The sequence below is a fragment of the Sabethes cyaneus genome, chromosome 3 (assembly GCF_943734655.1).
Source record: "Sabethes cyaneus chromosome 3, idSabCyanKW18_F2, whole genome shotgun sequence".
NCBI lineage: Eukaryota > Metazoa > Arthropoda > Insecta > Diptera > Culicidae > Sabethes > Sabethes cyaneus.
The window spans coordinates 43341861-43368729 of NC_071355.1; the positions used below are offsets into that span (position 1 = coordinate 43341861).

Below are 26869 nucleotides of genomic sequence, written 5' to 3' on the forward strand. Positions count from 1 at the left end.
ACGCTTTAGTAGCAAAACCCCGTGTTACTGTTTACCGAAAACGGACGTTGTGCAGGCATCAAGCCATGCAAAACACTATATTTTATTCCCATTATTGCACCCTTCAGATAATTATCGTTTAATTTATGAACAGTTATTTCATTCATAGAAAATTAATGATCGTATAATTCTACCCTTTTATCGAGAAAATTTATAACCGCAGACATTCGCTGTTCATCGTAAACTTACGTACACTGTGATTTTGACTACATAAACTATGCATTGAACTCCCTCGGGACACGGGGCCGGCCGCTCCTCGGCGGGCGCGATAGCTAGTTGTACCCCCTAGAGTGGTATGGTATGGTGGCACCTCGCTGCTCAGCCTTTTCAAATCCGGTGAATCTTCGCAATGCAATGCCAGGCCAGGTAGGCAATGATCGCGCCGGTGCCTGCCAGGAACGGAAGACAATGCAGAATGTGCCGTGCCGTGCCGTGGATGTGCACACGGACACATCGCCACACACCGACACGAACACAAAGCGAGACACGAGTCGAAAAGAATGCGAGATCCTCTGGCGACGACGGCTGCTGAGTCGAAACGGTGAGGGTGGTGGTGTGGTGAACCGCGGTTAAATCCTGCCAAGGAATACCCAATGGTCATAAATTATACATACACTGGATCGATCGACCGGAGAAACCCCGGTCGGAAAGGAGTCTGCTGCTGCTGTTGCTTTGGCTGCTTTGGCCAACTCGGCTTGTCGGTCGAGGACCGTCGTCTATCAGTCGTCAGTGAAAATGGTGAGCGATGACTTGCCCTCACTGACTGCCTGCTATCACAGCAGCAGGACGGACGGCGGGGATGGGAAATGATCACCGTCGAGGGTTGCGACGGACGGACGGACGGTCGGGACAAAACGCGAAATGAAGAAGAGTTAAAATGCCGCTCGTCTCTGCGCCTGCGCTGCGCTGACGCGGCTGTTGCGCCTGCCCTGCGGGGGTGATCGGGTGATCGCGGGCTACGGCCTGGCCCTGCCAGGCCAGGAAAGGTAATGGTACGTAAAGGATTGCTTGAGAAAGAAAGAAGGAAAAAAGCAACCGGAGAATAGGTACACACAGAGAACGGAAAAGCTCGGAGCGATTTGCGCTTGCTCTGTGTTGTGTGATGATGCGATCACCACTTGTTACTGTGTGGCGGTGGTGGTGGCCACCGGTGGCGGGCGGTGTGAGGCTGAGGATCGAATCGGATGGTCGTCGCTCGTCGTCGTCGTCGTCATCACGTGGAGGTGGAAGAAGAAATGCGCGAAAAGAGGGAACAAAGACTGGCTTGCTGTTTGGAAGAATGCGCGGTAAAAAAGTAGCGAAAGATTTGGGGTGCTGCTCTAGCCTACTTTGGTTCGGCTGTGAGTCCTTACGTCCCTACGGGACGATCATACAGGCACAGCTTTTGGGTTCAGCTTGCATCGCAAGAGCAACAGGATAAATTTTGACGTCTGGAAAGGAACTGAACTCGGTGCTGTGCACGGTTAGGCTTCGCGCGACCGAAAGCGTTAGAGTGGAAGAGCCACCAACCAAGAGCAAGACCGTCGAAAGAAAGGTAGTGCGATGCGATCCCGATGCGATCGTCATGTTCATGACACCGCCCGGCCGGGCGGGCGATGCGATGCGATGCTATGCGATGCGGCGATGCGGAGGAAGAGCTAATGTTGTGCGAGCGGGAGCAAGCGAGACAGCTGCTGGCGTGCGGTCGGGCGGCGTTGTTCCCTCGGATTCGGGTTTTGCGTGTGCACAGAAGAGATCCGGTCGAGGAAAGTTAATCGTCGCTAGCAGTCCAGGTCGTCGATCAGTTGTGCAAGATCGCTCGAAGAAATATGTTGGATTTGAACTAGCTGCCTGGTACTGCAGACTGAGATCCAATTTGTTCTGACAGTTTTTTTTGTCTTCTAGTAATTGTGGCTTTGCAGGAAAGTAACTTTGTGGAGTTTGTTTCTTTATTTGTCGATTCGTGACAACTGTGTAAGCAAAGTGAAAATTTCTGGAAGACTGTGGAGTTTCTAAGGAAGTAGAAGATTTTAGCTTGCATTATCTGGTGATCGATCGATCACCTGACGTCATTTTCTGTGATCTCTATCGAAAGGAAAGCAAAGATTTGTGTTAAACAGAGTTGTTTGGGCCAGTGAAATTCTGAGTGCAACTTGAGTGACGGGTGAATTACAAGAAAAGTTGACTGAAGGAGGTTTAACGTGACAATCGGAACAACCGGAGCTGGGAAGAACGTAAACGCTACAAACACAACTACTGTCTAATCATGAAGTCGATAATTTTTTGTGTCTCGTTCGTGCTGGCGTGCGTTGCAGGTAGGTTTCCCCGACGTTTGGCGGCGCCTTTGAGGATGACATATGGCAAAATGAAAGAAGAAAAATGAAGGATGATTTTCGAGCCTTAAGCAAATATTTGATGGTTCGCTTTGTGAAGCGTGTTATGAGCGATGCCGTTGCCTTTGATAGGAGAGATTATCTTTGATGTTAACATTAAACCACTTTGTACCTAAGTTTAAGATGCAATTTATGTGATAACGTGAGCTTTAAAAATTCAAAAAAATCTACATGAAATTCATTTGATGATTAACGAATTTTTCTCGAGTGCTTAAATCACGCTCTACACAAAAAATTGTTTTTTTAAGTTGAAAATTTTCCAACCCATTCGGAATTAATTTTCGAACAAAGTTCGTTTGATTTGAATCGATTGAAAAACGGGTTCGCAGCTTAATGATCAAGTCACTGTTAAGTGCTGGCTATATAGCTGTCTTATTTTGCACCAAACACGTTCACATTATGCTGATTTATCGATACGGTCGTAGGTTTTTATATAGCCACCATTCTATTAGAAGAAAAAAATAATCGATTGCACTTGAAAGCCTTTCAAGCTGGTGTTGTTTGAACTTGAAATCGTTCAGAGCAAATCAATGCCATTGCCAAGGCTTTTTTTATGTCCGTGATTCTACTATGAGTTGCAAACAGTTTCCATTCCATTCTGATAGACAACACAACGTTGTTGTTTGAAGACGCTCTGCCTGCGCTAATGGCGATGGGTAGAAATTACACAATTGTTGGCTGAATGCAGAATAAAATTCCAGTGCAATAAAGCCAGGCCTGGTCAGGCCAGGCCAGGATGTTTCGCTTCTAAATTATGCGAATGATGATAGGAACAGTTCGCGAGAAGATAACATGAAAAATCCTTTTCAATAACGACGCTTTGAAAGCTTTACCAGGTTTTACGATTCGAAAAATAAACGAATGCGTTTCAATTACGAGTGAATTAGCTGCTTGATAGACGACACTTAAAGTGCTCATCTCAATAAAAAAAACTGACTGATATTATCGTTCCACTTCAGAGAGTGCGGTGCCCGCAGTATCAAACAAAGACGAAATGGAGCAGGTTTAGTTTTGATGACTGGCTGCTAATGGCAGGATACGAATTACCTACATACATATCGTCGTCATCATCAACATCATCATCATGGTGCATCGTATGATGGATGAATGCAGAATAAAATTGTTGCAATAAATTCCACCGCAAGGTTGAATGTGAGAATAATAGGAGGAGCTGCACAAAGGCAGAATAATTTTTTTAAAAGCTCTAGATTTACGATTCCAAGAATAGATTCGAGTGATCAGGAATTTAATCCTCGCGAAAGGCGGTCTATTTTTAGTTGCATCACTGTTCGTTGTATGGTCTTCGAATATAATGGTCTCGCTGTTGGTGATTATTAGTGGCTGATTGGAAATTGCTGCAACTCGCATCCGCCATCCGGTCGAGTTGCAAAGGAAAATGGTATTATTTTCTTCTGTCGATGATCGACTGCATTCACTGTCACTGTTATGGAAATGTTTTAATGCTTTCCCCAAATTAGGCGATAATGATGAATGCTGCTTAATTGGGAGTAAAATTCTGACGAATCTCTGTGCATTGTTCTTCCAAAATATCATTCATATAGCTTCGAGACCAGGCGGTGAGCTTTTCCCAAAACTACTGATGGCATGTTAATTTAAAATACAATGCTTTGTTTCGTTTTAAATTAATTTTCTATTTTATACGTTCCTGTTGTTTTTGTTACGGACAATTATCGAATATGTAATATCTAGAAGCTGGATTCCATTAAATCTTTGTTAAAAAATCACATTTTCAAATTAAATAACTTTTAAGCGAATCTGGGCCAGTCATGAAAATCTAATTAGTGAACGAAATCGAATTCACTATTCTTCTTTACTCCGCACACACTTTTCGCTTATTCAAATTCCTAAATTTAGTGCTTGTTGTATGTTCAAATTTTCAAATTTACTTCTTTTGCGAATGTTAAAATATTGTTTAGTAAAAATTATCGCTTTTATTTTTTATAATTCACTTGATTGCACTGTGATTTTTTATAGCGGGGATTAGCAGTAATCTATATTTACTGCCAAGCTCCTTTTAGATCGAAACATAATTTATGACTTAATTGATTTCTCTTTTGTAGATAACCAGACAAGCAAGCATTATATCATTATTTTTTCGTTGCGTAGCGCCAAGACTTCGCTTTGCCTGTTTTGCCACCACAAAACATCTTTAGATGCAAAAAGATTTTTTTAATCAATTTTCTCGAAATTAATTGTTTTAACCTTTCGGTATCGAACGAAAACAAGTTACAGAACAATTTATCGTTAGGCAAAAAATTAAGCTGAATATTTCTTTCTTGAGCCTAGTTTTGAACCAGTATAAATTAGTTGGAGCCAAATCTGGTGAGCATGGAGGGCGCATGGAGCTTAGGTGTCTTCGGAGAAGTTCCTTAAAAAAGTATTGTGCATCTATTGACATTTTTATAAAATTAGATATTAAGGGGATAACACATTAGAGAAAATTAACTTTTTATCGGAACTAAATAGCATGTTCATGTGTTCGGCAAAGTTGTAGATCTTTGAATTTCATTAAACTTTGCCGAAGATACTAATTATCTGCATCCTATGGTTTACGAGATATAATTGACTTTCTGTCGTGACCCCATTAAAATCAGTTTATTAAACTTTTTGTATACTAAACCTCATCTAACAGGTTCGACATGTTCTACAAACTTTTTGATACTATCAAAATACGTAACTTTCTAGAAGGTGTAAATATCGTATGTTGCTTTATTTGTTTAAAATTTTAAATAAATTTTACCGTTTTTACAAGTATTTTTTCCGTAAATATGCACCCACTGGCAGCTAAAGTTAGCATCGCTTGAACCGCCATAGAATATAGTATAAATGTGCCAAAAATCTCGGCCGGGTCTGGTCGGGCATTTTGGATATTTCAATTATAAATTACATACATACGGCACTCCAGCGGTTCTTCCGAAAGTCGACCGACCGGTAGAACAGCTGCATCTATTATTTCTGCACCGTGAATTAAAATTCGACGTACCGATTGTGGCATATAATACCAACTGTATAGTTAAACATATTTCATGGCTGTATCATAGCAATAAATTCTAAAACTGGCAATATCGACAACATTCTACTGGATTTAATGTAAACAGACGCGATGACAGTCGTGTTTCTGGCACTTGCTGTACACTGAATGCAATAGGATATCCAAGCGAACGGAAAGCTCGGTGCAATTATATTTTCAAATAAATCCGGTAAACTCATATGTCAATTCATAAATGAAATAACCAAAACGATTAAAGCAAAACTCGAAATGCCCGAGCAGACCCGGCCGTGATGTTTGGCACACTTATACTACGTGCTATGGCGGTTCAAGCGGTGCTGACTTTAGCTGCCAGTAGGTGCCTATTTACGGAAAAAAATACTTGTAGAAACGGTAAAATTGATGCTTCAAATCAATGTTTAAGGCAAATAAAGCAACACACGATATTTACACCTTCTAGAAAGTTACGTATTTTGATAGTATCTAAAAGTTTGTAGAACATGCCAAACCTGTTAGATGAAGTTTTGTGTACAAAAAGTTTATTAAACTGATTTTAAGGGGGTCATGACAGAAAGTCAATTATATCTCGCAAACCATATGATGCAGATGCTTAGTATCTTCGGCAAAGTTTAATGAAATTCAAAGTTCTACAACTTTGCTGAACACATGAATATGCTATCCAGTTCCTATAAAAAGTGATTTTTTTTCAAAAAGGTTATCCCCTTAATATCTATTTGTATGAAAATGTCAACAGATGGAGAATACTTTTTTAATAAACTTCTCCGAAGATACCTAAGCTCAAACGTCAGGAAAAGCGAGAAAATACTTTTGACCGTCTTTTTCCAGAATGATCCCACTGTGCGTTTGTTAGAAGGCTGATGGGCGACGACTATTCATTCGTGTCCTAAAATACAGCGGCCACGCTTCGTCCTCTCCTATCCGGATTGGCTGACGCACTTTGTCACCCCGGCGAATAGTGATGAATCTATGTTGTACCGACATAAAATGAATTTTTTATGTAAATCGCCACTTATTTCTAGATATTAATTGATTTATGTTTACCAGTTATTTAAACACAAGCAAGTGTTATACACTTGTTTTCTGTGAATATTTGTTATCAAAAATCATCTAAAGATTCTAAACGAATATTTTTTTAGAAGTCAACATTTTTTAGCGAGTAAAGATTGTGATAATTCGATACCTGGATAGAACAAATTGTCTTTGGTCTCCCAAAATAAGTATTGTTGGAACCGACTCTTTTATCCTTGAGCATGTTTTTGAAATTTGCTGTCAGATGGAAGTCAGTTAGCCAGTCAAAGCGCAAACACGAAATTATTGCTACACAGTAATTTTACTAACGGAATTTCACTCTTGTACCTATCGGATCGGAGCAAAATTTATAGGGCAGTTTCAAATATGTAGGGGGTTGTCCCCTGTTGTGAAACGGCTCCGGTTGTGAAACACCCGTAATTTTTAGCGTTTTTATTATCCTAGTGCTGTTAAGTTACTACCAACGTCAAGTCTCATAGTAATACAGTAATTTTGCTAAAGACAGTAACCTTCTATCTCTTCAGAAAAGAGAGAAAAATTCTATTTCTTATATACGAAAAATCGTTAAAATCAGTTTGTCTATTTTAGCTGTTTTTGAAGTTGTGGTATGGCTTTTTGATGTTTTACAAAGTTGTACAAATAGTAAAAATACACATCATTGCTGAATATAGTATACCTCTATCTTCACTTATTTAGGAACTGTAGAACTTTTAATATAAAAATACCCTAATTTTGACCCCGAATTACTCGCAAGAAAGCATAATTTTATTCAAAAACTCTCCCCAGGGAATCAGAATAGCTTCAAGCAGACTGAAAAGTTTTATAAATCAAGTTTAAAAGCACAAAAGTTAAACAAAATTTATAGGCTGACAAAATCGGAAGCTGCCACTGTCGGAACATTACTGTATAACGTTTGAGCAAACAGCGGTCAAACTTTAACATTTACAATGCTTTGTAGGAAAAGTGTTTTCAAAAAATACCCAAAAAAGTTTTTTCGCATGTTTTGCAATAGATTATTATGTGTACCAAATGAAATAAAAAAGGTCTAATAAAGGCATATAAGCTTAGTTTTGGACCTCTATTTCAACACACAGACAAATTTTAGAAGAAATAATTGACTGAAAAATTATTATATATTTTTTTGGAATATGGCCACAATATGGTTATGAAACAGTCGAGTTCACCGGTTGTGAAACATCTAGAAATTCAATTATTTTCTACTTAAATGATCATGCATTTCTTCAATTGGGGTATAATGAATCTTTATGCCAGCAGGATTCATTTAGGTTTAGCAAAAATTCAATACCCTATAACACATATGCCAGTGCATTTGAAATGCGCCAATAAGACTGCTTGTTTTTTTACATGCATTCAAGCAAATACTGAGAATTGTACTCAATTAAAATTCATCATTATATTTTCACTTTTTCGCCGTCGATTTTTCAATAATTTTTTTGCTCGTTCCCAGCGCCGTAGCGTGCGGTTGGCCAGACTGACCCCCGCCAAGGGCGCTAGCTCTTGAGGGCACAAAAAAGGGCATGCGTTTCAGTAAACCATTAGCAATAACATATGCATTAAAAGCTGGGCTGAGCGAATTTTCATGCCACGCTACCAGTTGATTTGCATGCAGCAGCCATGGCAAAAAGTAAAACAATTACGCTCGATGCTTTGTTCGTACTGCCAGCTTCACCCCGTAATGAAAAAGTTGAACATGGTGGAGCACTTTGCATCCGCTGAATAAATGCAATCTAGCAAAGCATCATTCCCCGCGAGACAGGTGAAAGCATTAAACGGAAATCTGGTTCCGGCCACCCGATAGTGCTGCACGACGTTAACGTGCATCAGAAGCTGAAGATCAAGAACAAGGTGGTCTCATAGTTTCGCGCCTTGGGCCGGGGGGACGGAGCAACCGGTTAAACAGTGAAGTACTGGGCCAAAATGGACATTTTTTTGCGAAACCGTCAGTCAATGCTGGTTATGTCTGAGCAGCATGCAATCATCCAGAAAACGGCTTAAGGTGCTGGTGAAAAACATCTTTCCGACGAAGCACAATGTCGCGTTCATAATGGGTGACGAAAAGTACTTGACGTTGAGCGGCATCGACTGGACCGAGTACTTTACATCCCCCACCAAGAAAATAAGCGCTGACGTCAAGAAAATCTTTCCAAAGAAGATCCTTCTGTGGCTGACGATCAGCGAGAAGAGAATGTTCAAGCCGCTGTTGTTTTTTCGGAGTTTACGGTGAACAAGGAGATACGTCTTTTGGCTGGCTCTGGCCTTGGTCCATCATCACTAGAGGGGATGGACCGGCTAAAGATAAACGTTGTACCGACGATCATCAACTCTCCGAACGTTCTCCAACTGCTACCAATCAAAAATGATTAAGCGAAGCTCGAACGGAGCATTTACTCCAATAATTTTGTGACCAAAATTGAGAAGGAGCTGACCGCCTAGGGCACGAAAGAGTTGAATTTTGTGATTGGCCACCAAGAAGTTTCCAGTGAACCGCCGTAAAGCCACCTGCCAGGGCGTCAAAGCATTTATATAGAAGGCTTAATAAACGTAGGATTTATGGATAATTTGTTTCATTGCATTCTCTCTTGTATTTTTTTCATAGCCATCCAAAATCCGAATTTTTTTCAATACATACGTTAAGTGGCAAAGTATTGGATACAGGGCGAATACGAAAAAATGATAAATTTGGAAGAAATACTGATCTTGGAAATAAGTGGGCGCCAAAATGGATTTTCGCCATGGGCGTCACAATGCCACGCTACGGCTCTGGTCGTTCCAGTCGTCACATCACTCGCGAAACTTAACTTAAGACACAGAAAACTTTAATTTACCACCCAAACAGTTATTTGGTAGGATATTATAATGATTTTGCCCAAACTGTTCACTTGGATTGATATGGAAAACTTAACTTTGTTTCGATTGCAATTCCGAATCCGCGACCGTCGTTGTTGTACGTTACCAAGGAAACGGGTGTTTATGTGGAGTGATGCCATATTTACGTTGAGCACGAAATTGACCAATAATTTACGCTATTAAATTAACGGTCGTAGAGTGTCGAAATCTATATACAGGGATACTTCGATATAAGACAGTCTCGTTATAAAACAACCTCGATATAAGACAATTCCATATAAGACAATTTTGTCTTATATCGAAACAAATCCCTTTGACATAGCTGATAACGATAACAGAGCTGATTTTTCATTCTGAAATCGGTGCCATGAAGATGTTCATTATTTCAAAATAACCCCAAAAATAGTAAAAAACTAATAGTCCAAACAATAATAAATAGTTCAAATAGTGTTAACATAACACAGAGCAAAACTGGCGACTGCTAATGCAAATTTTTTTTGAAAAAACCATGTTTCGATATAAGACAATTTCGATATAAGACAACTTTTAGAAATTATAAATTGTCTTATATCGAGGTATCCCTGTACATAAAAGTGAGCGTGAGTATGTTTGTATGTTTGTATGTTCCAACATAACTCCAGAACGCCTTGACCGATCTCCACCAAACTTGGCACACATGTTCCTTGACATAAGAGAATCAGCACTGAGGGGTTAACAAAAACGAGGGAGGGATGTTTCCTGATAGGAGGGAGGGTCCCTAATAGGGCGGGGGCATAACTCCGAAACACCTTGATCGTTCTTTATCAAACTTGGTACACATGTTCCTTGACATCAGGGAATCAGAACTGAAGGGGTTAACAAACGAGTAACAAGGGGAAGACTCCGAAATGTTTGGACGGTTCTTCTTTAAGTGACGGTGGGACAAAAGAGGGAGCTGATGACAGGAGGTTGCCGACAGGAAGGGGGGCCCAAGTAGCACACTTTAGGTCCATTTAGTTGTAGCAACCGGATTATGACTGAAATTAGTCATAATCCGGTTACCACAACTAATTTGTAACAACCGTGCTAGTAGGGGGAGTAACGAGGGTTCAAATCACACTATTTATCTAGGCGGCTAATTTACAAATCAGAAAGGGGAGATCATTTGTTTACCAAACTCGTCTCTCAATTGGCTCATTGTTCCGCGTGCTGTGTGGCAAGTAATGCCGTCTCGTTGAAACCATATATCAGCTGGATGCAATGCTTGCATTCCAGGACGAACAAAACAAAAACTCTCACAGAATCTTCTGCATTCTTCGCATAGGAATCACACAAGATTCGGACATTTTTGTGATAGAATCCAATGCACAATTGGCAAAAACGAGCTCGTAATCCCAAGAATTAGAATCTGCTGGAATCTTACAAGATACCTATTCTAACGTAAAAAAGGCAGGAAATCGATTGGTGATGGTTTCATCCTGCGCAGACTTCGGGAAGTGGTCCATTTTGCCCTATTTTCGCCAAAAATCATGTTAAAAGCTAATTAAACAGTATAAAAACTTAATTGCCGCCCGTGAAACGAACTCAAATAACTTCCAAATTTTATTAAAACATCAGAAGGATCAAATTCCATCCATTCTACACCGTGCGAAATGCAGGTATAGTCCATTTTTCCCAATTCACCCCAAAATACATAGTAAAACCTAATTAGAGCGATTAAAACTAATTCAAAGTCAGGGTAATAATCTCGAATAGGACCTATTTACTCGAAAGATATCAGGAGAGTTGATTGTCATAGATTTAGTACCGTGATGAATTCACAATCGGATCGTTTGCCTGATTCTCTCTTATAGATCTACAAAAACACGTTCATTTGTTATTGCGTAAAAAATCGTAATTTTTCAACGATTGTGTCTTTGGAGAAGTTTATCAATAAAATACAGCGCATCTTTTCTATCAAAGTGATCTTATCTTCATCTATCAGGGTGATACAAACTTTTGCTTTTTTGAATACGTCCAAAGAAAATTTTTTCTTCAGAAAAACTATAGAACATACTAAAATGAGCAACTTGGCTGAATATAGTAGCTATCTATCTTTTGCTAGTTGCGAGATATAATGATTTATTTAAAAAGTACACTTAAATATCAATTCTGCACAATAACACAATAACCGCATACAACCAATTTATAGCTTTCAACTGTTCTCCAAAGTTATTCAGTATGATAAAATACACATTTTTTTATGACTGTTTTTACCTTTGAGTTAGTTTTAATCGCTTTAATTTGGTTATCTAGGTATATGTGGGTGAATTGGGCAAGATGGAATATTCTTGTATTTCGCACAGTATGGAATGGATGAAATTTGATTCTTCTGTTGTTTTGACAAAATTTGGAAGCTATTAGAGTTCGTTTCACGGGTGGCAATCACGTTTTTATACTGTTTAATTAGCTTTTATCATGATTTTTAAGGAAAATAGGCCAAAATGGATCACTTCCCGAAGTCTGCGCAGGATGAAACCATCACCAATCGAATTGCTGCATCTTTTACATAGAAATAGGTATCTTGTAAGATTTCAAACCAGCGGCTTCTAATTCTTGGGATTACGAGCCCATTGTGCAATGGTTGGAATCCCCGGGATATGTATAACTGGTAAATGAATTGCGTTTGCTTTAAAATAGGAATCCTAGAGCTTCTGAAAGCAGGAACCCTGGATTATTGGTAAGGGTTTGGAGCAAAAAATGTCCGTAATTATCAACTGATAGTTTAGCCAGTTCCTTTGACAGTAACATGGCGGTCGTATCCGTATTTGGAAAACCAGTCCTATAAACAGCCATACCACTGGTCCGCACCAAACAGTGTACTATGGTTACATTGCCAGTTTTTGTATTAAACTCAAGCTCGTATTTTTGTCTTCGAACTCAAAAGTTCATATATTGTTTTGTAAGGGCGTAAAAACGAAGGAAGAAAGGTCCTTTCCTGGGTATGGTCATCATACTAAATTCAACAATTCTGATTGAATCTGATTGAATACAGAATTGAGCTGAATACAAGAATTCGGTAAAAATTTCACGCTGGCGCAGGCCATTCAGCATCAGTTCTTGAACGAGATTGATATGCCATCGCAATCATGCAGAACCCCCAAATCTTAGCCCTAGATGTCTCAAGCTGACTAGCAGTATCGTCCTGTCGTTCACAACCGCGCATCGAGTTAAAAATGAGCCGGCCTATTTAGTTATATCACGATTTTTATCGCTACGTTAAACAAAAAAATCTAAACGGTACAAACACGATCCCGGAAGGTGTACACTACGATACTGACAAAGCTCGAAATGCGTGATTCTGCGGGCGATGTTCAAAAACGAGAACCTTTCAATCACGCCAGAGCTCTGCTCAATCCAGAAAAAACATTAGACATTTGTCAAGCGAAATCTGAAGAAACCCCAAACAACTGTTGAAAGCGAGAAGCAAAATGACGTTCTGCAGCGAACAAAGCGGACGAGCTGGCTATACTGAATCTAACGCCAGGAGTTGAACGAAAAAAGTCCGGCATTTTGGGTTCGGTTAACAGAAAACTAAGCTGATTATTCTTCTTATATTTTGTACAAAATAAACTTTGATGAGAAAAATAATTTAATTTTTGCAATAGAAAATTGGACTATTTGCAAAATTTAATTTTACGATTGTTACCAAAAATGCTAAATCGTTCAAAATGGATTTCACGATCCAAGCAAAGATGAGGTAAAATTCTTTCAATTGATGTTGTAAAAGTTGTTCAACAGTTCTATTCGGTATAATTTAATCAAAAGAATTGAATGATTTTGTTTCGCAAAAAAGACGTCTATCATATGATCTTATAGAAGGTATTACATTTTATAAACTACTTCAATTTCTTTTTACGGTTTAAATTCCATTCGAAGTCACCATAATAGAATACTCCACCACTTTAAACTATCCAAGGAATGTATCCTCTATATTATTCCGCATCTCATACTTTCTACTGCACTGTGCAGAGAATGGAATTCCAAATCTGACAACGGTTGTAGTTTATATTCTCATTAGCATTTTTTTCATACTTCGTACCAACCACTCTCGTTATCGCGAGTGATCCAACGGAACACCTTTCTCCGGTCGTCGTCGACGGTGCGATTTGCAGCAGCACACCGGCACCGTGCTGCTGCTGTCACCTGAGTAGAACGCTGTCGTCATCGTCGACAACATAGCGGACACAGGTGAAAACGCAATTTTCCTTCGCGAGATGCTGGTTCGGTCGGTCGGTCCCGGTCGCTCGAGAGGGTTTGTCCGGTTTGTAGGTACCTACAACAGCCCGGATCGGGCGAACTACCGGCCTTCGCGCGCGCTTGAACCGGCAATCCGTATCCGATGCAACTTCAGCGGAGCGAAAGTAATTATTGATGATTATACGTATTTTTTCGCTTTTTACCGTAACTGCCTCTCAGTCTGCCCGCGGCACAGCGTGGCGTTCGCCGTTCCATGGATATGGGCAGCACAGCAGCAGAAGCCGGGCTAAACTTTTGCCTCCAGCTGAATCAATAACGGCCAACAGCAGCCAACGGGCTGCAGCAGCAGCAGCAGCGGTAGAAGTTTCTGGTATCATATGTGCGATTTTTTTTTCTGCTCGTTTTGCGCGAAATGCAATAAAAAATACGATACAAACCACAGTGTGAATTGAAGTGACAAATGTGTTTTCAGTTGTCTCTGCGGGGAAAGTGGCATTTTTTCAAATGTATGTAAAATTCGATAACAAGGTTATTGATGACCATTTTTTCTACAACTGATCAAGGTTTATCAAAATAATTGTCATCCATTTTAAAAATTAAAATTGAATTCATTTTAAAGAAATAACCAATTATATTCTCTCCAAAAGCAAATCTCTACTGGAGAGCACCACTCCGGAAAACATATCCAATTTGCACCGAAAATCGTCACCGGCGGCTAACGATCCGGCGTGATGAAAACATTAACTTTATGCCAATTACTTCCATTTCACAATTAAACTTCGGACTGGCTTACTGGTAAAAGGATGCAAGACAAGAACCGTTCTTCAGCGCGGTTGAATCGGTCGGTCGGTCGGTCTTCTTTCCGTCGTTTTCTTTCTAGAAAACTCATTCACCGCAAGCCCATTCAAAGCAAATCAAAACCCGGCCCCGATCCGAAGCCGTTAATTAAAATATGATGAATCAGAAACGACCGGAACAGCAACAACAACAACATGAAGAGATAGATGAAAAACAAAGCGGAATGAATTTCATTATTTCGTTATTGGCGACCGGTTGGCGGCTAGTTGGTGGGCGGTAAAGAATCGGCCAGAATCGAAGGAAGACCGACTGGCGAACGGAAGGTTTGCCTATTGAGCATTACTGTTTTTATAGACTAGGCTGATAGAATTCGTACGTAGCCAGGCGAGCCAGCAGTCCCGTCGTCGGAATCCCGTTTGAGGTTTCGTTGGATTTTTTCCTCTTCTATTATGAATAATAGAAACCGCATTATGATGCGTGTCAGCCAAGTTGAATGACAATGTTTAATTTTAACTACTCAAGGAAGCTTTACCGGTGCCGGAAACTTCCGACGATGGACAACTTGCCACTTGGTTTTAATGTACCTACTCACTTTACTCCGATAGGCTGTACGCAATTGAGTGCCTAGGGCGGGCGGGGCACGCTGGAACAGGTGTTTCTCCCCCTTTTTTTTTAATAAAGCCGGTGAAACGTCAAGCTAGAAAATGCGAATTGACAGGATAGAAAATATTTCTGATTCTTTTAGTAACCTGTAACTTGCTGGTTTATGGTTATCTTTTGGAATTTGTTTGCATTGCAAATCAGAACCAGGAAAGCAAGATTACAATCTCCGCATAAGAAGACGAATAGATCGATATGGTAAACATTCACTTTGAAGCCGTAATAAGCATCGAATTCCCCAAATCGTTTGTATTTACTTTGACGAAAAAACAAAATATATGCCTAACGGTCCACTCGACTAACGTCAAGAGTGTTAATTTGTAAGATACCTAGACTTAAGAACGGGGCAGCTTTCGGTCGGTCGGTGAGTCGGTCGGTCGGTCGGTCATTGAGATGCTAAGAAAAAATCCAATTTCCGAAACATCACTGTTGACAGTTGCTTCCCAGGTAGAAACGTAGGGTAGGCCAGAAGATACGAAGAATTAAATACCGTTCCGTGATGCCGGATTTGCCGTTTCGTGACAGCAAATAGCTTTTGCATGTAGAACGAATGCCGTCCGTCCACCCGCGTCTAAAGCAATGATGGAGAAAAATGGGTTTTCTTCACATTTGTTTGTTCATTGCTAGCCTCTATTTGCTTGTGAAACTGACGACGTTTTGAAACTGGGCCAATATTGATGGCTATAAAAATATTCTTTGCATCATATACAGTCAGTCCACAATCGTAGGTCATACACAATTATGGGTCGTTATAGCTTTATCTGCCGATTGATGGGTGAATATTATACTAATTGAATGATAAAATTGTTACTCATAAGTAGCAAAATAATTTGATCAATCATTAGGCGATATTTAAACAGATATTAGCAGCTAATGTTAAAATGACTCACAATTTGTATTTATAAAAATATTGGAAAGGTTTACAATAATTGTTTTCTTTTCTAAAGCATTTGTTTGGCATGTATCTGGAAAGTTTTTTTTTCATTTGTAAATGATACTTTGGTCGATAATATGTTATATATAACGTAGGGTACAGCGTGATATTATGGGCCGTTATACCTGGGTGAATCAATGACAGCTGCTTGCTATTGAACATAACTGATACCTTTGAGATGAATATTACCGAAAAATCATCGCAATACAAACAAGCAACGGCATAACAAAGTGGTTTTGCTGTACGACAACGATCGAGCACATATTGATTATATCATTTGAAGTTGTCTAGTAGTATCTCCAGACTTCAGAGATAGTAGTCGAGCAAAGAATTAATTTAAAATTGAAATCTAAGAGGAAGGAGGGGCTCTCATACAAATGAAATACAAATTTTTGCATAATTCGAGTGTTTTTGGGTGTTGGGTGGGTGTTTTAGGAGACGAGAATTTTTTCTATGGTGAACTAGGATCCCTTTCCACTTTAAGAAGGGGGGTCAGCCCCCCGTAGAAATCACCTCTATCTAGGTTTATTTATTTTCCTAGATCTACTGACCTCTATTACTTTCCTTCAGTTGGGTCACCCCTGCGAAATGATACTGGAAATGGTAAATGGTTCTACGAAAAGATTTTCCATGAAATGGTACATCCCGCGTAAGGTTTTTCGCGAAATGGTATTCCGCGAAACTCTATATTCCGAGTTATGGTCAACCGAGAATTGGTGTTTCGCAAAATGGTATTCGGCGAAATGGTTTGTAATGATGGCGAATATTTAAATGCTATGTGCTTTATTTTATCAAGCTAAGCAATGGGGGGAGTTGTTTTCTACTTTACAGTGAGAAAAATTTGTATATTAAAACACCCATGAACTCCCCAGAAACTTGCAAAACTCGAGATTGTGACAAAGGTCATCCGAGATTCAGGATTTATGTACAACACAGTTTAATTTGTGGCAATACGAAGTTTGTCGGGTCAGCTAGTATACTTATAAAGTATGTTGTACTATGATATTTCACTAATTTGTTTTTTAAAAACTGACCTTGACATGTCGAAGTCAAAAATGTCACACACATCGTTGAAGGCCCGAATACACGAGTTTAGGGCATTGTTTTGACGGGCACCAAACGGTAGAAGTGTACTCCAAGATGCTACCCAACAATGAGCAGTGCAGTGTTTTGAGTGCGTAAATATCGGTAAAGCTGGAGGCATGACGACGGATGAATCCCAGTATGGAGAATGCTTTTGCGGTGCTAATTCCGATATGCTCATTGAAGCCGACTTTCGAGTCAATTGTGACGCCCAAGTCGCAAATTGAGTAAACGCGATCGACAATATCTAACCCCAATGAGTAGGGTAATGTCGTTATCGTTGTACCACTGTTGGGGTGGGCCACCCCAATTATTTAGTTTCAGTACTTCTTCTTCTTCTTCTTCATCTTCTTCAGCAGCATAGAGCCGGGGTGGCTCGTGATGTCTCAAGCACTCGTCTCCATTCAACTCGGTCTTGGGCCACTCGTCGCCAATTTCCTAGTTGTCTCAGAAGTCGCAAATCGCTTTCGACCTGGTCGAGTCATCGTGCACTTTGGGCCCCCCTGTTCCTGGTGCCGGTGGGGTTGTTGAAGAGGACTATTTTCGTCGCACTGTCGTCCGGCATCCTTACAACGTGTCCGGCCCACCGTAGCCTGCTAACTTTCGCTAGACGTACGATGGGAGTCTCCCCAAGCAGTGCCTGTAGCTCGTGATTCATACGCCTACGCCACTCTCTGCTTTCAGTTTGTACTCCGCCAAATATCGTCCGCAGCACTTTCCGCTCAAACACGGCAAGGGCGCGTGTGTTCTCCGTAAGCAGCGCCACGGCTTCAAGTCCATAAAGAACTACCGGTCTAATAATGGTATTGTACATTGTTAGCTTCGTGCGGCGGCGTATGCTTCCTTATCGTAGCGTTTTACGAAGGGCAAAGTTGGTCCGATTTCCCGCTTGGATGCGCCGCTGGATCTCCTTACTAGTGTTGTTGTCTGCGGTCACCAGCGATCCCAAATACACGAACTCCTCTTCCACTTCTAATTCGTCGCCGTCAACAGTTACCGTCCGTGGGAGGCGTGCGTTTGTTTCTTTTGAGCCTCTTCCTTTCATGTATTTGGTCTTAGACGTATTTATTTTTAGCCCAATTCTCCTAGACTCCGCTTTTAGTCTGGCGTAGATTGCTTCCGCCGTCGCAAAGCTCCTGGCAATGATATCGAAGTAATCTGCAAAGCCTAGAAGTTGGCTACTCTTGGTAAAAATCGTTTCGATGCCCGCTCGTCGGATCACCCCCTCAAGAGCGATGTTGAACAGCATGCAGGATATACCGTCACCTTGTCTCAACCCTCGTCGCGTCTCGAAGGGACTCGAGACTGTCCTAGAGATGCGTACGAAACACATCACTCGATCCAATGTAGAGCTCTGATCAGTCGCGTCAGTTTGTCCGGAAAACCGTATTCGTGCATTATCTGCCATAGCTTGTCTCGATCGATTGTATCGTATGCTGCTTTGAAATCAATAAAGATGTGATGCGTGGGCACGTTGTACTCCCGACATTTCTGCAAGATCTGTCGGATAGTAAAAATTTGGTCCGTAGTTGCGCGAGCCCCCATGAAATCCGCTTGATAATTCCCTACGAACCCTTGTGCAATCGGTGCCAGCCGGCGTAACAGGATCTGGGAGAGTACCTTGTAGGCGGCGTGTACCAGCGTAATACCACGATATTGCAGCAGTCTAGCCGATCACCCTTTTTGTAGATGGGACAAACCACTCCTTCCATCCATTCCTCCGGTAGCTTTTGCTCCTCCCAAATCCTCGAAATAAGCCAGTGTAGAGCCTTTGCTAGCGTTACTCCGCCATGTTTATAAAGCTCTGCCGGTAGGCGGTCCTTCACAGCGGCTTTATTGGTATTCAGCAGCCAGATTTCTCGTTTGACTTCTTGGAGATTCAGGTGCTAGGGCATTACAATCTTCCATGGGCGCTCATTAAGGTGTTTATCGAAGAACTGATTCCATATGTCGACCATCTCGCGCTCGTTTGTAATTAGATTCCCTTCCTCGTCTCTACACATGTCAGGTTTCGGTGTGTAGCCCTTCCGAGTTTGGTTCACCTTCTCATAAAACTTGCGCGTGTCATTAGCTCGGAATAGTTGTTCTAATTCTTCACGATCTCTGTCCTCCTTAGGATCGTGGTCAACTGGCTCCTAGCTCGTTCCTAGCTAGGTAACGGTCAGGATCAATATCCGCACCCCGACGGGAGCGTACGTTCGTGGTGTTAGAGAAAAATCGGCCCTCAATGAGAACGTGGCCAATTTGGTTCATTGTACGTTGGTCAGGTGATCTCCAGGTGGCTTTGTGGATATCCTTGCGCGGAAAAAAGGTGCTTCGGATCACCAGGCCTCGGGAAGCTGCGAAGTTTATACATCGTTGACCGTTATCGTTTGTGTCGGTGTGCAGGCTATGGGGTCCTACCACCGGTCTATACATTTCTTCCCTACTGACCTGGGCGTTCATATCCCCGATGACGATCTTGATGTCCTGTGATGAGCAGCTGTCGTACGTTGCCTCCAGCCTCGCGTATAACGCTTCTTTCTCATCGTCGGGTCTACCTTCGTGTGGGCAGTGCACGTTAATGATGCTATAATTGAAGAAACGGCCCTTTATCCTCAATAAACACATTCTGCATTCCGCCCAGCACTACAAAGCCCGTTCCCAGTTCGTTGGTAGCGCCACCGCTCTGGTAAAACTGGGCCTTTCCGGCACGGATCTTCCATACCTTCTCTCCTTTCCGACAGATTTCCTGCAGAGCGACGATGCCGAGTTTGCGGGGTTCAAGCTGTTCAATCAGCACCCGCTCGCAACCTGCGAAATTTAGCGATCTGCAGTTCCAAGTACCGAGTCTCCATTCGTCGTCCTTGTTCCGTCGCCTAGATCGATGCCGAATATTCCGCTCCGGATATGCTTGAATGTTGTTAGTTTTAATTTAATTTAGGTGTGTAGCCGTACTGGGGCAACACTACCGAGTCTCGCGATGGGGCTGCCATCTCATAGTGCCGAGACGCACTATACCTCCTTCCCGGTTAGTATACGACCTTAGTTTCCACCGGGGTTGGTTACCCGATCTCCGCTAAGGTTGCTTGTATTCCGGCTGGTACCACGAGGAGATCGGGATCGGAGTTGCTGGATAAGAGGCTAACGACCACTATGGGGCCTATATTCCGCATTATCCAGCCGTTTACCAACCAAGTTTCAGTAACTAGTGCCATCTATGTGCGAGCACTGAAAGTCTTCCCTCTGTGACAGCAAACTTTTCACAACATTGTGAGATCCCATTGTGTATGCGAACCACGTGCTCTGAACACATTTTTTAAAAGCACACAGAAAAAGTTTTTCGTCAAATCGTGGACGACACTCCATGGCCAGCTCTATTCTGACTTCGCCGGAAGTCATCTGTGATTTGCGCGAGAAGCAACGAAGTGCAGATGTTATAAATACTGCACCAAACGCGACGAAAACACCGAAAAACGAGGTCGTCCATCCAAAAAAGGACTAGAAAAGCCTTATTCAAGCAAAACATCTAAAAAGTGATTCATTATTTACAATTAACTACGATATTTTCACGAAAAATTTCGCTAAAGTTAATAAAAAGTTGTTGTTTTTTCGTATTTTGATCAGTGCTGCATATAATTGGTTTGTTTCATGTCACTGTCTATAATTATTGTACATGTTTTTCGACCTTTGCAACGATGTATTACGTTTGCTAAAATTCGATTCTAAACGGAAGTTATGCGCGAATGCCAAAACGTGGCCCAACTACGATGACATTCCCCTATTGATGGTGGAAAGCGTTATTGCATCGAGTGTATGATACTTTTTTTTGTCACACCAAATTAATAGATTGTTTAAATCCTCTTGCAGTTCCATGCAATCCGAGACCGACATTATTGCTCGAAAAATTTTCAAATCATCGGCGAACGAAAGTACGGGAGATGACATAACCCCAAGCCAGCCACAAATCGTATATCAATATCTGAAAATCATCTCAAATGTCTCTAAATAAAATCGAAATCGTACACAAGGCTTATTAAATCGCACCCTAGTTTATATTCAATCGTTCAAAGTTATGACGACTGATTTACATACGATTTTCATCACAGAATTGTATAGCATCATGGAATTAATCATGTTGAGTCGAATCTCATCGTATACAAATACTTATGAATATGAATTGTTTACAAATATAATCTGCAGTGCGTATATCGCCTCCGATATAGTACGCATATGCTGGTTTCGTGCATCCAGTACGATTTTTCAAGATATATATCGGTACTTATTTCTCATTTTTTACTTTGATATACGTACGAAAATGTTAGCTGGGAAGTGCGCTCAAGTCGTGTACGAAAAGATTGACCAGCAATGGTCCGAGTACGCTTCCTTGGGAAGGAATAAGAAACGTTCGAGAGCGAAGGGGGATTCACTACAACGAATGCTGTGCGGTTCGTCAGATATGAACAGAGCCATCAACCATTCAGTAATCCAATCCGGAAGGTCTATATGCTTCAACTTGTCGATGATCAGAATGTGTGGTGCAGTGTCGAAAGCTTTTGCAAAATCGATGTACACTGAGCCCATTTGCCGTTTTGTTACGACTACTCTTGATAAAGTAGAGACGTAGCTCATCAGATTAGTAGTTGTTGAGCGGTTTCTCATGAAACCGTGCTGAGTTTCAGAGATGGCTGGAGCATTTTTATTTTTTAAGGTTTGATATTTGATTTTTTAATTTCTGTCTGTGAACCTTTGATTGTTAATTTTTGGTTTTAATTCTACCTTTGCTCTTTGCTCTTTTTGATTTTGATTTTTTGTTTTCTGACTGTTGACCTGCGATTTTTAATTCTTATTTCTGGTTCTTTACCTTTTATTATTTTTCATTTCTGATCTCTGATTTATGATACTGAATTTATGTCTTTTTATATCTGATTTTTTATTTTTGATTGTTTATCTTTGAGTTTTGATATTGGTAATTTTCCGAATCTTGATTTCATATTTTTCATTTTTAATTAGGCCAGGATAGGGGTACCTAGTTGTAGGCATGGTGCGGATTAACCCAAGCAGCAATTTAAGCTTTATTACGTTCCGTTAGTGGTTTACATGACCAATTTCATTCAACCTCTTATGAAACTATCCACTAGAACGTCTTGGTGACCGCAAGAAAACTTCCTCCCGATCAAGAGGCACACTCTTCAGAAGGTTTTTATGACCTCTTGAAGAGTCGGGACTTAAACTCAAACAAGGTTTATTACGCTTCGCTGAAAGTAGCAATAAACCGATTATGGTTTTCGCTCCTAGATGGCAACCACCATAATTCAACAAAGGTTTTCGCTTTGTTCCACAAAGCTATTAAACATACAGCTTGCCGCGTAACAAACTAAGTCACCCAGGCAGCTTTATTAACTTGAAAATATATAGCCGTGAGCAGAAAAAGTAAAGCTTTACTGTGTCAGATCATCCCGATCGATTCGATTTACTGCGACCAAAATAAAATAACTGAAACAATATATAATAAATTTTCAGCAATTGCCGTAGTTGTTCAGCACACGCGCATAAAATTTTATCGTGAATATGTGAGTGGTTAAAATGAGCGCGCCAACAAAATTTTGCAATTTTTAAAAATCAGTTTTTCCAACTGTGTCTAGCAAAGTCATTCTAGTTGCATTCTGATATGATCGATTAATCGATTAATAATAACTTCCTCACTGCAACTCACTGTTTGCATTGATAAATTGTTGTTTGGCGACCAAAAAATGCTAGAAAACGGCAATATGGCCTCGCATAAATAAATGATTTTGATGTTAAACTCACCGGGGGGACGGAAAATCAGTAATTTTGATCAAACCTGTGAGCTAGCGTCACACGCGCAGATCATGATCTGTACAGCTAATGACAAACCGTGAATCTTTAGCTGTAAAGATTTTGTTCTCTAATCAATTCTCATCAGTCGATCACAGCGTTACCATTCACCTGTGAGAAAAAGTGTTACCCGTGTTGTTTGTATTGAGATTCACGCACTGCACACAACTGATCGTCTGTATTTGTTATATTTCTCAACGCAATCAAGCAATGAACATGATCTGATCTGATGTTGGTCATAATCTGTACAGATCGTGAAAAAGTATTAATCGCTTACAAGTAGTGATTTCAATTAATCTGAATCTGATTGCTCCTATGTTCTTGATTGTTAAAAGCGATTTTTTCCATCCCTGAAAAGGGCGAAGAGGCAGGCCACTCTTTCGAAGAAAGGAAATCTGCAAAATTGTCCTCACACTAAGCCAGTGTAGCTTTCGCTTGGTGAGACGGTGCAGAATCTTGTTGGAAGCAGTATGGTGCATTCCTGTAATGCTTCTTGACGATGGGAAGTAAATGGTTCTTCAAAACATTATCGACGTAATATTTAGAGTTAATTTTAACACCAAGTTTAATCTTTAACTTCTTTAAAATATCACACGGTCGAAAATTTTTCAAAAATGTACTGTGATAAGTTGCCTTATTGCGACTATGATTACCGCAACTTTTAAACTGTGTTGACATTTGAATACACTCTTAATGAAAATTACGCAGCTATTTCTGTGATTATCTCATTTTTGATTAAACATGAACAAAAAACGCTGACAGTTACTACTATTCACCCTGTATGCTATTGATAGCATTCAGTTCCCAACTTTTCTATCAACTCATTCGTTTTTTAGACATGAATCTACTACGAACAGAGGTTTATTGAACGAAAGTACTTCTCCATTCGTTTTTTTGCAACTGCCGATGCAACTGTGGTTAAAACATGGCTTGGGGTGACTCCCAAACTGTCGAGTATCCTCCTAGTTGCAGCTTCATAAAGGTCTCCGCTCGGATCGTCTAGATGAATGGATTGCCTGTTAGAGAAATGGGTCTCGCCCTCGGCTATGGTGCGAACATTCCCACAACATCCGCAATCGTACGTAGTTACAATGTACGAAAACGATGCAGAAAGCTCTCCGGATTATGCACTGTCAAATCATTTGAACTTGCATCGTCGGCAGCACCGAACGACACTCGTATGTTCAACCCTATCAGGCAGCGTTGTATATAGAGGTTAGCTGCGAGCACTTGTAGCAGTGGAAGTTTTTTTCCCCAGAACAGACAGAAAATAATTACTTTTTACAGTAGTAATTTCCAGTGATAAATGAACTAGAACTCTGGCAAACCATTCTGTACCACGTTCAGCATCCGCAGCTGCGAAGTCTACCAGCAAAAAAACTTTTATTGGTTTTGCTATTTTTTAAATTATGAACTTAATCGGCTTCTCATTTCGCCTGATTCGCTTTTTATAAGCAACATAATTGTAAATCGTGCATTTAACAGACGCGCCAATCTCCAGTATCGGAGCTGCACAAAAAAAAAAAAAGAAAACATCAAACGCGACAGGCGCCAGCCTGATGGCTTCGCTAGTCCCGATAAAAAGACTCACCATATAGACGGTGTTGTTGGGAAATCGAACAGGTGCCGACAATGATTTTACATGAAAAAAGTCGGTACTTAAGACGATCAGGCTGCAGGCGAGTTTGACAGGGCAGAGTCGTACAGAATGCAATGTTTCACTGAAACAAGGTTTTGCTCGACTAATTATTCTATTCAGTTCATGTTTCTTATAATACACTTGATGACTTAATCGTGTTCGTTGATTCGAGCCTAATTCAGATGAAGTGCAATTGAGAGTAATCCTTCATAATAAATTTTATTTATGTTTCATTTCATTTTTCAATAACAGTACATGTTTAGAAACTCTCCCCTACAAGTGCAAAGTCGTTACTCGAAAAACGAAAATTGCTACTATAAAGAAACTCCCTCATTCTAACCGGGAACTGGTTCCTTTTTAAGCTTTGGGCAAAATAGCTTCAAAACGATGTGGGTACAAGTGGATGCCAAGTTGATAGCATTTCCGTTACCGATTATCTTTGCTTTGTGAAAAGATTTTCCTCCAAACCCGATTGTTTTTTTTTGCTATCCATATTTGCTAACCCATGTTCGACAATCGATGTTAGCTTCCGGGAGTTCATGCGCCATATAGCTATACATAATTTATAAGAATCGAATATTTTCATGCCATCTTCATGTGATCTCATGTTCGAACGTACTGAAACGTACTGCGATGCTTTGTTATTGTCCAGTCTCTTTCGTTTACGTTCCGCATTTTCTCATAAAATATTTACCGAATCCCATTTTCTGGATTTTATGGAGCTATTTATTAATCTTTCAATACAACAACACAAACATTACGGTATCGTGAAATTGCAATCACTGGAAGATTATGAATTATCGAACCAGAACATAATATTTTAAACATTTTCTGTAAAATAGAATAGGGTAAAGGATCTAGTTTTTCGACTCTGTGCTAGTTTTTGCACCACTGCTGAAATATTCATCAAATAAGTTTTTATAACGGCAGTTTTTACATTTGACGGAGGGAACGGTAGAAAGAAAAGCGCTTTCCCTGTAGTTTTCTATTTTTTTTTGGTACCACTGTGAAAAATTTCATGAAAAACCTTTTCCATATTCCAACATTTTTCCTGGATTGGTATCTTTATGTGAAATTTTTTACTCTACAACACTTGGTTCAGTGAAATATGATATGAGAAATGTATGGAAACTGAAAATTAAATATCAAAAAACAAATATTGAAAATCAAGAATCGAGTTCCAAAATATGAAAATAGCAAATCGAGCACCAAAAATGAAAATGGAAAAAGGAAAATCGAATAACGAAAATCAAAAACCGAATGAAAAATCTAAAACAGAAAACCATACAGCATGAATCATAAATCATAAATCATAAATCATAAATCATAAATCATAAATCATAAATCATAAATCATAAATCATAAATCATAAATCATAAATCATAAATCATAAATCATAAATCATAAATCATAAATCATAAATCATAAATCATAAATCATAAATCATAAATCATAAATCATAAATCATAAATCATAAATCATAAATCATAAATCATAAATCATAAATCATAAATCATAAATCATAAATCATAAATCATAAATCATAAATCATAAATGATAAATCAACAACCGAAACTCAGAAATCAAAAGTTAAAAACCCAAAATTAAAATTTGCAAGTCGAAATCCAAAAACTAAACATTAAAAATCGAAATTGGAAAACAAGAAAATTGCAATCGAAATACATAAATCAAAAATTTTTGATTTTCAGTTTCTGATTTGCGATTTTCGATGTTTACGATATTTGGTTTTCTATTTTCGATCTACGATTTTCGATTATTGTTTTTTATATTTCGATTTCAATTTTCAGTTTTGATTCTCGTTTTTGGATTTGTTACTTTCAGTTTTCGGTTTGCAAGTTTTAATTTTTGGTTTTTGATTTTTTAACTGCGATTTTCCATGGATCGAAAATCAGAAATCAAACATCGAAAACCATAGATTGAAACCCGAAAATCGAAAAGTTAGAAACAAAAGCTGTAAATCGAAAGCCGAAAGGCTGAAACTGAAAATCCAAAATTGAAACTCGAAAACCAAAATCGAAAATCCAAAATCGAAAATGAAAAACTGCAAATCGAAAACCAAAAACAGATAATCGGAAATGGAGAGTCATAAATCGAAAATAAAAAATTGCCAAAGTCAATTTAAATTTGAAAACGAAATTGAAAATGTAGAAATTCTAAAATCGTGAAACGAAGATAAAAAACTGAAAATCTCAAATCAAAAATGGTAAATGAAAAACCAAAAACTGTAAATTAGGAATCAAACATCGAAAACCGAAAGTCAAAAGCTCAAAATCAAAAACCCAAAAATCGGAAATCCAAGATCGAAACTCAGAAATTAAAACTCGAAGATCGAAAATCAA

At 39.8% G+C, this 26869-nt stretch overlaps 1 protein-coding gene across 1 annotated transcript in view; it reads left to right on the top strand.

Annotated features, from left to right (window-relative positions):
- Positions 1–393: 393 nt before the first annotated feature.
- LOC128739513 (uncharacterized) overlaps positions 394–26869 on the top strand; it is a 47952-nt gene continuing 21476 nt past the window's right edge. The window contains exon 1 of the mRNA XM_053835007.1: positions 394–580. Within this exon, the coding sequence (XP_053690982.1) occupies positions 394–580 (187 nt within the window). The remainder of the gene's footprint in view (positions 581–26869) is intronic.